The 12,941-nt window shown below is 56.0% G+C and overlaps 1 protein-coding gene across 1 annotated transcript; it reads left to right on the top strand.

Annotated features, from left to right (window-relative positions):
- The first annotated feature begins 1,494 nt into the window (after positions 1-1,494).
- Positions 1,495-11,007, top strand: Ajuba (ajuba LIM protein). The gene is made up of 8 exons (XM_055615696.1): positions 1,495-2,784; positions 5,516-5,617; positions 7,133-7,200; positions 7,295-7,357; positions 8,141-8,271; positions 8,351-8,402; positions 9,075-9,143; positions 9,611-11,007. The coding sequence occupies exons 1-8, from the start codon at positions 1,752-1,754 to the stop codon at positions 9,734-9,736; spliced, it is 1,644 nt and encodes a 547-aa protein (XP_055471671.1). The 5' UTR covers positions 1,495-1,751; the 3' UTR covers positions 9,737-11,007.
- Positions 11,008-12,941: the final 1,934 nt, after the last annotated feature.

The raw sequence follows: 12,941 nt of genomic DNA, 5'->3' as shown, positions 1-12,941 counted from the left end.
CAATCTCCTGCTTCAGACTTCTAAGTGCTGTGAATATCCGTGTACAACACTAATTTTGCCTTTTCTCCCCCATTTCCTATGGCTATAAAAGTACAAAATGTGCTCAAAATATTGAGATGGAAATAATACGCATGACTGGTGCGTGTGTAAGCTTCATGGAACCTCAACACAAAAGGAAGCCAGGTGTGGTGGCACACGCCTTCAGCACTGGGGAGGCCGAGGCAGGCAGATCTCTGAGTTCACGGCTAGCCTGGACTACAGAGTGAGTTCCAGGCCAACCAGGGCTACACAGAGAAACCCTATCTTGAAACACAAAAAACAAAAACAACAACAACCAAAAAATAATTTCCCACCATTTCTTTTCATCATCTAACATGCTATTTTGGATAAAAATCAACTGCCTGGTGTTTAGTTTTAGTCAAGCGTTTCTTCTTTCCTTATTCTTGATCTTTATCACCTCTTTTCCTTTTCCACCCTGAGCACTTATATCTTCTATTCCCCCTGAGTTAATACATTCTGCCACCAACCCCTTGTGACCAAAGCGAGAGGCTGAGTGGTGGGGAGGGTGTGTACTTGCCTGAAAAAAAAAAAAAAATCACAATTTCAATCTCCAGCCACCTAAAATGTTTGCTAAAAGTTTCACTTCCCAACACCAGGGGGTGTCTCTCCCCACAGCGTGTCTCTCTCTCCCTTAAAGTTGCTTTAGTTCCCAACCTTTTTCTCCGTGTTTTTACGCACACACCAAATCTTTTTCTGTCCCTCTAGAGGCAGGGATCAGTCCCAGTCACTTTCCGCACTCCCTTTCACAGAAGTAGATAAATCTTGTATCCTCCCACTCCACCATCAAAGAACCATGGGTCCAGAAAGTGCTTTTTATTACAGTTTATGTGTCTCTCAAGCTTTCAGGACCGACTTGTCCTTCCCCTACTTTTTGCATCCGTTGGTCTCTGCAGCTCCCACACCTTGTGGCCGCGCCTCCTCGCCTCTCAGAGTTATCCTCACACGTAGGTCTCTGAACCTCCTCTGCACCGTCGTCCTCATCTGGCTGTCTCCCTGTGTACCCCTCCCGCGCCACCTTTCCCCGTCTCCCCCGCAGTGCCCTCTCTAGGAAGAGTATCACGATGTTTGTGCCGAACATGCCCTTTTCTTCCCAAGGCTCGATGGATGCATTCCACAGTGCCCCTCCGCACATTCCGACTGTAAACAAAGAGTTCCTTTTCACCCCTCACCCCCACCCCCGCGCCGTTTCCTGTCCGAACTTTTGAGTTTTGCGGCCGCAGCTGCCCAGTCTGGCCCCTGACTCCCACGTTCTGTCCGCGGCACCTCCACCTCGGACGCAGTCACCCACGGGGTCCTGCCTGCGATGCGCAGAAAATCCTTGCGCGGACACCCCAACCCCGGGTGCACACCGCGCTCCGCCCCTCCCGGAAAGTAGATCCGGCCAGGCAGACAAAAGTTTGGATAAGTTGGGTCGGTGCGAGTGAGAGCCAGGGGGGCGGGCCTGGCCGGCGGGTGGTGGCGCGAGCCGACGCGTGGACAGACCTACGGAGGACAGCCGCCGCCGCGGGCCCCGCCAGCCGCGCACGGACCCTCTCGCCGGGGCATGCGTCGGGGTCGCGGGCGCCCGGCACCTGGGCCGCTCGCCGAGCCGCCGTGCGTCGCGCGCACCCCGGGAAGCCCAGCCCAGCCTCCGTCCGAAACGCTGCAGCGTGCCTGGCGGGGAGGGGGCTGCAGGCCCCGGATCCGGAGACATGGAGCGCTTAGGGGAGAAAGCCAGTCGTCTGCTAGAAAAGTTGAGACTCTCGGACTCGGGCAGCGCCAAGTTCGGCCGCAGGAAGGGCGAAGCGAGCCGCTCCGGCTCTGATGGGACCCCCGGGACGAGCAAGGGACGCCTGAGTGGGTTGGGGGGACCTAGGAAATCCGGACACCGAGGAGCTAACGGGGGGCCCGGGGATGAGCCTCTGGAGCCGGCCAGGGAGCAGGGGCCCTTGGACGCCGAGCGGAACGCACGCGGCTCCTTCGAAGCGCAGCGCTTCGAAGGGTCCTTCCCCGGGGGGCCGCCGCCCGCCCGAGCCCTGCCCCCACCTCCGACGTTGCCCCCCGATTTTCGCCTGGAGACCACGGCTCCGGCCCTCAGTCCTCGCTCCAGCTTCGCCAGCAGCTCGGCCAGCGACGCGAGCAAGCCGTCCAGCCCCCGGGGCAGCTTGCTGCTGGACGGGGCGGGGGCCGGCGGTGCCGGAGGGAGCCGGCCGTGCAGCAACCGAACCAGCGGCATCAGCATGGGCTACGACCAGCGCCACGGGAGCCCGCTCCCCGCGGGGCCGTGCCTGTTCGGCCTACCCCTGACCACCGCCCCCGCGGGCTACTCCGGAGGGGTTCCGTCCGCCTACCCGGAGCTCCACGCCGCCCTCGACCGACTGTGCGCCCATCGGCCCGTGGGCTTCGGCTGCCAGGAGAGCCGTCACTCGTACCCCCCGGCCCTGGGCAGCCCCGGAGCTCTAGCCGGGGCCGTGGTGGGGACTGCAGGACCTTTGGAGAGACGGGGGGCGCAACCTGGGCGACACTCGGTTACCGGCTACGGGGACTGCGCCGCGGGGTCCCGTTACCAGGACGAGCTAACAGCGTTGCTGCGCTTGACGGTGGCCACCGGTGGGCGAGAAGCTGGTGCCCGCGGAGAGCCCTCGGGGATTGAACCGTCGGGTCTGGAGGAGTCTCCCGTGCCCTTCGTCCCTGAGGCCTCCCGAGCCCGGATACGGGAGCCGGAGAGCAGAGAAGATTACTTTGGTGAGTAGAAGAGGCTAGGGACGGACCTCTGTCAACGCATGCGGTTACCCCAGCGCCCCGACGGCCCAATTGCTGGGGGCCGGGGGTCTGCAGGTGGGGACCAGAAAAGAGGCCAGAGGGATGGAAGAGGGCGGACCCTAGGGAGCACTTGCTCGTTCCTGCCAGGTTGCCAATGGGACCAGGCTCCTGAGCCCTGACAGATTCAACCCGAGGTTTTCTCTGGAGTCCCATTTTCCTGAAGCATCGGGGCACCTCGGCTGGTCGCCGTAGGAGGCCTCGGGGGGAGGAGGAGGCGGCGGCGGCGCTGCGGGAGCATCCTCCCGCGCCCCCCTCGCGGCCGGGCTCCTGCAAGCTCCGGCGTGCCGCGCCCCCACCCGCCCCTTGCGCCTCCCGCAGGAATTCGGGGAATGCGCGGGGGGCGGGGCGGGCGGCCGCGTGCGTGCCGACTCCTGCCCCGGCGCTCCAGGTGCCTTGGGCGACGCCCGCCTGGCGGAGGGGCGGGGAGCGAGCGCCCGCGATGGGGGATGTTCGCCAGCTCCCGCGCAGCCGTAGCTGCTGTCGGGGAAATGGAGCCTGGGAGGGGAGGCCTGGACTCCCTAGAATGAAAAGCGAGGGCCCAGTTCCTGCCCCGCCCCAGTCCTGCCGGCGAGGTGTGCGCCGGTGGCCTCTTAAAATAGGCCGGTACCTCGCCTGTTGTCGCCAGCTGCCGGAAGTCTGGGCAAAAATCAGTGAGCACCCGGAGACCAGTACCCTTGGCTGTAGAGCTGCTCTACCAGGTGTTACCTGACTTTGAGGCCCTCCCCCACGCCAATAACTTGATCAGCATTCCGAAGGAGTGTGGGTACACCTTCCTGCTCCTGTTGAGGAAACCTGGCCACAGCCTCTGCCCCGTAGTCTTTTCAAGAAGGGCTGATCAGTTGTTAAAGCTAGAATGGCGGGCTGTTAGCAGAAGCCGTAGACATTACCGCAGCATAAAAACCAGTTCTGAGGGAATGCGGAGGGTTCTCCCACTCACACCCCTGGACTCTGGGTCGCTTCAGTTTTCCACGACCACTGATTTTTCCACCGTTCGTGTGCCTCCCCTGGCCCCCCACGCCCGTGACCAGAAATATGCGTAGAGAGGAAGACAACTGGGAGGAAGTTGGAAGGTAGCAGGGACTGAGTTCAACACACACACCGATTCCCCCCTCCCCCTCCACTGGGGAAGACGGCCCACAGAGCAGATGGCCAAAATCACTTTGATCGAGGGAAACAGGAGCAGGAACCGTTTAGCCATTTCCCTTTGAGGCCCAAGCCAGAGCTAGGAAAAGAGGTCTCACTGGCTCAACCATCAGAGCCCAGAGAAAGAAAGCGACTCAGCGCAGTAAGAAGCTAGGTGCAGATGTTCCAGGTGAGGAAAGCATGCCCGAGCAGCTTCCTCCCCGTGGCGTCCATGGCTCCCCGTAGAAAGGCTCTGTCTGACCAGGGACCCCTTGTCATGGCAATCGTGGGCAGTGGTCACGAGGAAGAAGAACTTCTTAACTTTGAAGTGAGGCCGGGGTGCCTCCTCTGAGAGCCCCCACAGCAGACTCTTTGTGTTCCGGTGCAAGCCTGGCGGTACCTTTTGCCGCTGCCTCTGGTTAGGGCCCCTCTCCCTTGGCCTCAGCTCTGCCCAGCTGCCAGAGGGTGGGAGCGGGACAGGCCTGGGCCCATCAGTTGCCGCAGCTGCCGCACCAGCTCCCAAAGCCCCTGGGCAAAGCCTGGGATGGGCCCCGACAGGCAGGGAGTGTGGCAGTGTGCCGAGGGGGGAGAGGTGGGGCAGGCCCGTTGGGATCTGCTCCCCAGAGACAGGTCTTAGCCCTCAGTCATGGGCCTGGAATTGGGGAGTGGAGGGAAGGAAGAACACACCCAGGAAAGGCTGGTTCCAGAGCCGGGCGTCTGCATCTCAGTGGAGAGGACCAGGGAAAGGCCTTGTTGAGGGAGGCGGCAGGGTCTGCTGCCCGGGGCTGCCCGCTCCCACCTGGCCCTGTGTAGGCCAGGCTCCTGAGACCCCCAGCTGTGTTCACAGCAGTACCTACAGGAGTGCTCACATGGCCCATCTGCACAAAAGATCCTCTGCTGGCCCGGATCAGGCTTTATGGATGATAAAGCTGAAGCCCCAGAGAGACTTATGGGCCCCGATTGCTTTCTCCAGGAAGGTTTCCCAGGTGCTGCTGAGTCCTACGTGCGGGCATCACCGTCTCCCACCACTTCTTCCTTACTTGTCCCAAGAGAAACCAGGCCTCTTGACCTTAACTATTGTCTTAAAATTAGGCTCTGTGCTAAGCACAGAGTAATACCCACTCATCAGAGAATATCCACTCATCCATAGGAATGGGTGCGCCTGGTCAAGATGCCGGCACAGCCTTTCTTCGTTTCACTGAGGCAGGGTCTCACAGCTTCAACACAGGTTTCAAATTCTGTTTAGCCCCTCCTGAGTGCCGGATTCCAGTGTGCACTGTCATCCCCATTTATGTGGCGCCAGGGAAGGAGCCAGGGCTTCACATATGGCGGGCAAGCGGTCTACAAGATAAGCTTACATCTCCAACCCTCCCCCTCATCCCTTTTCTGGTGACCCTGCCCCCTCAGAGGGGAGCCCACTAAGGGAACTGTGCCTCCTGGCACATCAGGCTAGCGCAGGCAAGTAAAGCTTGGGGGTCCCCGGTTGAGCCGGGGAGGAGGCGGACTGTGACTCTGACTCTTCTCCTTTCAGGCACCTGCATCAAGTGTAACAAAGGCATCTATGGGCAGAGCAATGCCTGCCAGGCCCTGGACAGCCTCTACCATACCCAGTGCTTTGTCTGCTGCTCCTGTGGTAAGTGCACCTGCTGCTCAACTCCCCCGCCCCCCACCTTGCCCAACGCTTTGATGGAGAGGAGCACCTGTCAGGACCCACAGCTATCCCCTCCCCATGCTGGGCCGGCCTTCTGGGGTCCCCGTGTCTTTCAGCCTCCTTGCTCTTCTCTCAACCTCCCTCTTTCTTGTGCCTCCCTGCCGCCCAGCCTCCGGCTCCCGCCGCCCCACCTCTTCTTGGTGAGGTTTGGTCTTGGGCAGCAGAGTTGCCTGGGGCGACAGTGAAAGACTGGAATGTGGAAAGGGCGGGTGTGGGCTGGGGGAATGGGGAGCTGTTGGGGGGGGCGGAGGGGGTTTTCTCTCCACTGGTCAGAGTTCAGCCACCTCACTGGAGTGGAGGCCACCGGGCCATGCCAAGCTGATGACATCACACTCCAGGAATGTCTGCTGCTGCTGCTGTTAGCTCAGGAGGCCCTCTGTGGGGGTGCTCCCCCCACCACACCCTCCCTCACCTCTCATTATCCCTTCACCACTGCTTACCCATTCTGATTCTTTCTCGCTAAACCTCTAATCTCCTATCTCTGCCTGTCTGACTCCACCACTCAGCTTTTCTCCTCCCCGGCTTCTGCCTGCATCTCTCTGGGCTGGGCTGGCTGTTCTTTTCATCAGGGCCTCTTCCCGGTGTGCCCTGTTCCGTGCCATGTGAGCTTTTCTGGACCCCCAGGGGTTGCTGCGGGAGGATGGAAAACCTGCCCACTCCTTACCCTCTCTCACTCCTTGCTTACCCTTAACCACTTAGACCTGATGGAGGAGTTTTGTGGGTGCCAGTCTAAAGGGAAATGGCCTGGCATGTAGACTTGGGGGGGGGGGCTCAGGCAGCCTCGGACCCTGACGATTCTTGTGTTCCTCTAAGCTCCCATATAAAGCAGTAGCTCCAAGATGTTCTGACCACCACGGAGGCTGTGGCAGGAAGGAGCCAGGCAGATATGTGAGATCAGGAAACCTACACTGAAGCAAAGAAAACCTAGGTTAAAAGGTCCCAGAGGCTAAGGCTGGGGACCGGTGCTCTGTGCAAATCAAGTCACACCTAATCGGGGCATCATACCTGGTACACTGGCCCAGCCGACCTCCACCACGCTCTCTTAGGGGGCTCCTCACGGACTGGCCCTGAAGAGGTGCGGGTGGCAGACAACTATTGAAGGCACAGGAGCTGGAGGAGCAGTGAGCTGCAGAGCAGTTTGGCTGGAATGAGGCCAAAGCCAGTTGAAACTGTATCATACAGGTTTCTCTCTTTTTCTTTGAGGCAGGCTTTACTGTGTAGACCAAGCTACCTTACACTCTTGATCATCCTACCTCAGTCTCCATGTGAATATAGGTTTTTCTTTGGGGGAGGAATAGATAACGATTAGAAGGAAGATCTTTAAGGTCCAGGTCCAAATGTCCTGTGAACACTGGGGGAGCAGGGACCAGGAGAAGAAAAGCCCTGTGTGTTTTGGGCTCCAAAGTTAGGCTCCAGCTGCTTCTCTGCTACTTCTAGGACGGACTTTGCGGTGCAAGGCCTTCTACAGCGTCAACGGCTCTGTCTACTGTGAGGAAGATTATCTGGTGAGCGGAGGGCTTTCATGCCGGGGATGTCTTTGCCTCCATCAGGTTCTGTCATTATTTTCAGCCTTTCGACTGCCCCCTTTCCTCTCTTTAGTTTTCAGGGTTTCAGGAGGCAGCTGAGAAGTGCTGTGTCTGTGGCCACTTGATTCTAGAGAAGGTAAGGAACGAGCCTTCAGCCACACGCCTTAGGGGGAAAAACTGGCAGCTTTGTGGAGGCTACCAGGGGAGGTGTTGCTAGATGATTGTGTTCCAGCTGCCTCACAGCACTGCCCCTCTGCCTGTCAGAGCAGCAGCCCCAGTATCCCTGTCCTGGCGCCTGTGATCTGTCCCCTCCCTGAGGGACACAGCCCAAGTTGGCTGACTGTGCTCCCTCCCTTTTCTGCTATTGGTTGGAGACAGTTGAAACTCAGTTTTCTCTTTTGTATGAAAAGAAGGAATTGGATTATGGCTTACAGGAATGTTGAGTCTTGACTGTGGCTTGGGAAGAATCAGAAAATAAATCTTAAAAAAATTCTGACACCCACCACGAGTTGTAATAAAGAGTTAGGTGTGGCCTGAGGCTGTAGTTCTGCAGAATGCCACCTGACAGCCCTGGGTTCCAGCCTCAGCACGGTACAAGCCAGGCAGAGTGAGGTGAGACAAGAGGATCCGGGTTCGGGGTTCAAGGTCATCCTCCGCTACATAGAGTTTTAAAAGCCAGTCTTTTCGTTTGACCCTGTCTCAAGAAATAGCAACAAAAATCCACAGGCGTGGAAGTTTCTGAGACCTTTTTCAGGTTTGGTTTTGTTTTTTGCGCCTTCCTTGTAAGAGTCCTTGGTTCCCCACAAATTATGTAGCAAATTTTTCTAGGAGGACAGGAGGGGGTTGGAAAGGAACTTAATGGGTAGCTGGAGAGCGAGACTGAACAGAGACTGATCCCTCCTCCCGTCCTGCGAGCCAGATCCTCCAGGCCATGGGGAAGTCCTATCACCCCGGCTGCTTCCGGTGCATCGTCTGTAACAAGTGCCTGGATGGCGTCCCCTTCACAGTGGACTTCTCCAACCAGGTGTACTGTGTCACTGACTACCACAAGTGAGTCCAACCCCCGGGGCAAGACATGGGACGGGCCCAGGGGCCCTCCGCTGTGGCTCATTACTGCCTTCCCTTTCAGAAATTATGCCCCGAAATGTGCAGCCTGCGGACAGCCCATCCTCCCTTCAGAGGTCAGTGTGTTTGAGAGGACATGCAGCCTGGCCTCCCTTGGGAAGTGGCACGCTGAGGAATGTGCATTCTTTAAAGATTCCCGTGTGACTCTGCTCTTGGGGTCACCGCCCTGACCTAACATCCGGACCCAAACATGTCTGATAGTCTTGCCGGGCCCAGGCTCCCTATCTTCTGCCCCTGTCCAGAGAACAAGGCTTTCTTGGAAGTCAAGGTCACCAGATAACAGGGACTGACTGAAAAAGGGTGAATCTATCCTTAAGCTGGTAAAAACAGGATCAGGGATTGTTGAAGCTGGGAATGGAGAGGGTGTGCCTAGGAGAAAAGCCACAAGCCACTTTCTTAGTCTTGTGCTCAGCCTTGCCTCTTCCCGTCCCTCCCCCTTGCTCCTGCTTTGTACACATGGGAGCAAGCAGGTAAGGCTGAGGGTGCCCCTCTCCACAAAACTGCACACGTGGAGGCATACTGTCCTGGAGCAGTGTGGTGGGGGAGGGGGTAGCATTCCCGTAGTTGCTTAAAATGTCTCAAAGCTACGTGATAGCTACATTATATCCAACTGCAGAGAGGGGCCCTTCTATGATTGGCTACCTGAGCAGGAGGGTTTCCGTGGGATGGGATGGAGATTTGGGGGACACCATGCTGTGCTTAACCTCCTGGGGCTCTACATGTTTCAGGGCTGTGAGGACATCGTGAGGGTGATCTCCATGGACCGTGATTATCACTTTGAGTGCTACCACTGTGAGGTAAGTATGAGGGTTCAGGGAGGACGGAGAGACTTGGAATTTGAAAGGGGGAGTCAGTCTTGAAACAGCTGGGCATCTGTGGAAGTGACGCAGGACACAAAAACTAGGACACTGCCGTGACCTCCGTCCAGTCTCTTGTCCTCTAGCTGCTCCCTCTGCTCCCTCTGGTCCGGCTTGTTTAGACCTTTGTGGATCTGGCTTCCCCGGAGTCTGGAGTCTAAACCGCTGGACGGGGCTTGCTTGCCTCATTATTTCTACTGCAGCAGCGACACCTGGTGTCCGGATGAGGTGTTTCTCGGGTTTTCACTTCCGTCCTGCCCACCCTTTCACCCTTCACCCTCCCCGCCTTGCTGCCTCCATCCTTCCAGTCCTCGGGAGTGTGACACGAGCGGCACAGACAGCCTTCCGAGATGCCCTCAGCATGTAGGGAGCACGGGTTGAACTGAGCTGGTTGCCTTCTTCCTTAGGACTGCCGCATGCAGCTGAGCGACGAGGAAGGCTGCTGCTGTTTCCCTCTGGACGGACATCTGCTCTGCCACGGCTGCCACATGCAGCGACTCAGTGCCCGGCAGCCCCCTGCCAGCTATATCTGATCTGTGGTCCCTGCTGCCACCGTCACCGCCGTGGAGAAACTGTCTGGCCAGCCGAGGCCCACAAGGAACGCGCTCTGCAATCCTTGCGAGGAGTTCTCTGGGGAGGCCCCAAAGGCCGGAGACCCAAAGATCCTAACATTCCAAATGGGCTGTGGAGGAGGAACCTTCTGCTTGCCGGGATGGCTGACTAGCCTCGTGTGCAGCCAGTGCGCAGCGTGTGCTGCATATAACACACACACACGGGCGCGTTTCCGTACTTTCTAAACAGATTCTGGTGTGTTTTTCCCGTGTATGTTTCTGTGTAAGTCAGAGGACGTTCGGTGCTGGATCACACGAGGGCATCAACAGAAACGGCCCCCAGTCTGTTGCAACCTCCATACACGTGGGGTCAGCCAGGCCTTTCCCACAGTATCCCATCCTTGTCTGCTTGAAGGGCTGGAAGCCCTGGACTTCGCGATGAGTCATTTCTTGGCTGTCTCCCTAAGGACTAGAGCACGCCCCATCTGTCCGCTGGGACCAGAACCAGCTCTGGGGGGCCCTGCTTCCTGTGTTGCCTGTTTCTCAGGGACCTGGGGAGGCTGAATGGGGCCTGCCCTCAGTTGCTGTTGTGCTCAGCTGGGGAGCGTCATGAGCAGGTCTCTGGGTGTGAAACTTGCCCGGTGGGAGGGATGTCGGGAAGCTTTCGGCTGGCCCCACTCCCCTGGTTTAAGTGCACTGAGCCCTCTAGCCGGCATACGTGGATACATTGTACCCGTGCGTGCCTTGCTCCCGCTGTTCCTTCTTTTTTTTCTCAGGTGACTTTGACACTTAGTTCCCTAGCAGTAGCTTATCATGAGACCCACTTAAAAGGGATCCCGCCTCGGATCTTGCTGCAGCCCCACAACTCAAGGCTTTGGGGAAGTCGGAGAGAACAGAACAGTTTGACTTGGTTCTAGCCCGCTTGACTGAAACTTGAATTCACTTAAAGCCAGTTCACTTGCTGGCTGAAAGTTCAATTCGTTTGATGACCAGGTTGCCAAGAGCCCCATCCCCCTTTGAGTGTTTTTATAGCTGCCTAAATGTTCTTTTTGTTACACTGAGCATTCAGTGATTTCTGCCTGTTCATCAAGAATACTAAAAAATTATTAGCAACCTACATTTATCAACTTTGTGGCACTTTGTAAGTGACAAGATTTTCCCCTGACTGTGCAGGTGTCTTTTCCTATGTCATCTACTTCTCAGACACTTAAGAGAAAAAAAAAAGTTTAAATTCTAGCAATAAATGCAATTGGTACAGATATTTTGTGAGTACATTGTGTTTCTTACTTTGGGAACTCCATACAGTTTGCAATGGTCTGCCTTCTCCATTCCTATTAAAATGTAATTGTACATAAGCAAGTCTGGAAATGACAGACTTTCTGAGCACGAAAGACCTACCTTTGGGGTTATTCTAAGATCACTATGCCAGCCAGTCTGGGAGTCCCAGACAGGGTCCCAGAGTGAAGAAAAGAACAGACCCATACAATTGGGTAGCGGCTGGCGAGACGTATTTTTAAAGCAGCAGCCTGATATTTGGATTCTTTTGCAGCTGAAATTTATGAACGATTATTGAATGAGTAGCTACCAGGGTCCTGTGACTGGGACATTTTCCCACTGGGCTGGGGAAAAGGCGAACCTGTGTCATTTTACACTCAGCCTCCCGGGTCTGGATTTACTGTAAGAAACTCATCCACTATGCTTTTGGCTTCTGTCTGTCCCCACCCAACTGGCTCATTCCCGTCTAGGTCTGCACCAACACTGCCTGGGGCTCTTCTCCCCGTGAGAAAATAAGTTGTGACACATTAGAGGGACAGGCTGCTGCAGGAGAGCAATCCCAGGCCCCCTGTATCCACCTGCCTCTGCCTCCCTGAATACTGGGATTACAGGCGTGTGCCACTGTGTCCAGCTGTATTCATTTACCTTTAATATGTTCTGTGTATGTATGTGAGCCTCATGCATGCCCAATGCTGTAGAGGTCAGAAGAGAGCATCAGAGTCCCTGAGACTAGAATTACATATGGTTGTGAGCCTCCCTGTGGGTGCTGGGAATTGAACCTGGATCCTCTGCATGAGCAATAAATGCTTTTAAATGTGGCTGAGACCACATTTCTAAAGTAAGGTAACAACTAGCCTCTGGTGACTGCCCACCATCACAAATAGACTGGTCTAATTGTACAACTCAGGTCTCTCTCCCTCCAACTCAAGCTGACCTAGAAGTTTTAGCAATCGCTGGTTTACTTTCTCAAGAGGTAGGATTTACAGATGTGCATACTCCACCTGTAACCCCAGCACTCGGGGAGGCAGAGGCAGTTGGATCTCTTTGAGTTCAAGGCCAGCCTGGTCTATAAAGCAAGTCCAGGACAGCCAGGGCTCCACAGAGAAACCCTGTCTCAAAACCAACAACAACAAAAACAGACAGGTGTTGCCAGAAGAGAGCATTAGACCCCCAGGAGCTGTAGTTAAAGACAGTTGTGAACTGCCATGTGGCTGCTTGTTGTCTAAGAAAACTTTTCCTGGGGAGACACAATGCACAAATCTACCCACCCACAACAGACTACAATACGGGTACTGCCAGAGTCCAGCTTGGCGAACCAACGAGGTTTATTGGCGTTACTTACAGGAATATGAGCGAGGGGTTAGTTACAGGAGCAGAGAGGGCCCAGAGGTGGCTGCATCACCGAGGCCACCCCAGCACGGGTGACCGAAGCACACTGCACACAGCCTGCCGGCAGCTGGACAGATTGGAGTAGCCTTTCCGAGTGACTGCGCTAATCCTCTTCCAGGAAGCTGGGCTGCTTTTCTGCTTCCAGGCAGGTTACTAAGAGCCTTTTTTCACAGCTCAACTTACCTGAGAATCTTCCTCCAGGTTCAGCTTCCTTTCGTCTAAGAGGGACAGGCCTAGTGAATCTGGTCAGTTTCAGGGACTTCCTGTAGTTCTTTTGAGTTGTTTGCCTTCCTGCTTTAGGAGTTTTCCTGCATGGTAGAATGTTTTTAATCTTGGAGGAAACTGTTACGGGACAGTGCTTGGAACTGAATCTGAATCCAGGTCTTCTGCAGGAGCAGCCACTCTACAGTATCTCCTGATTTTTTGTTTTTGTGTTTTGAGACAAGGTCGCACTGTGTAGTTTTGGCTGTCCTGGAACTCACAATGTAGACCAGACTGGCCTCAGATTCATAGAGATCTGCCT

The sequence above is a fragment of the Psammomys obesus genome, unplaced genomic scaffold (assembly GCF_907164565.1).
Source record: "Psammomys obesus unplaced genomic scaffold, mPsaObe1.curated_primary_1811, whole genome shotgun sequence".
NCBI classification, from domain to species: Eukaryota; Metazoa; Chordata; class Mammalia; order Rodentia; family Muridae; genus Psammomys; species Psammomys obesus.
Note: the sequence above shows the minus strand (reverse complement) of the source record. Positions and strands in the feature narration are given on the sequence as shown.

What these genes read in the sequence shown, in the direction of transcription:
- Ajuba (XM_055615696.1), top strand. Translation starts at nt 1,752, where the DNA reads ATGGAGCGCTTAGGGGAGAAAGCCAGTCGTCTGCTAGAAAAGTTGAGA. An exon ending in TGTGTCACTGACTACCACAA is followed by an intron (nt 8,272 to 8,350) that starts GTGAGTCCAACC and finishes CTTCCCTTTCAG; the next exon opens with AAATTATGCCCCGAAATGTG. An exon ending in AGCCCATCCTCCCTTCAGAG is followed by an intron (nt 8,403 to 9,074) that starts GTCAGTGTGTTT and finishes TACATGTTTCAG; the next exon opens with GGCTGTGAGGACATCGTGAG.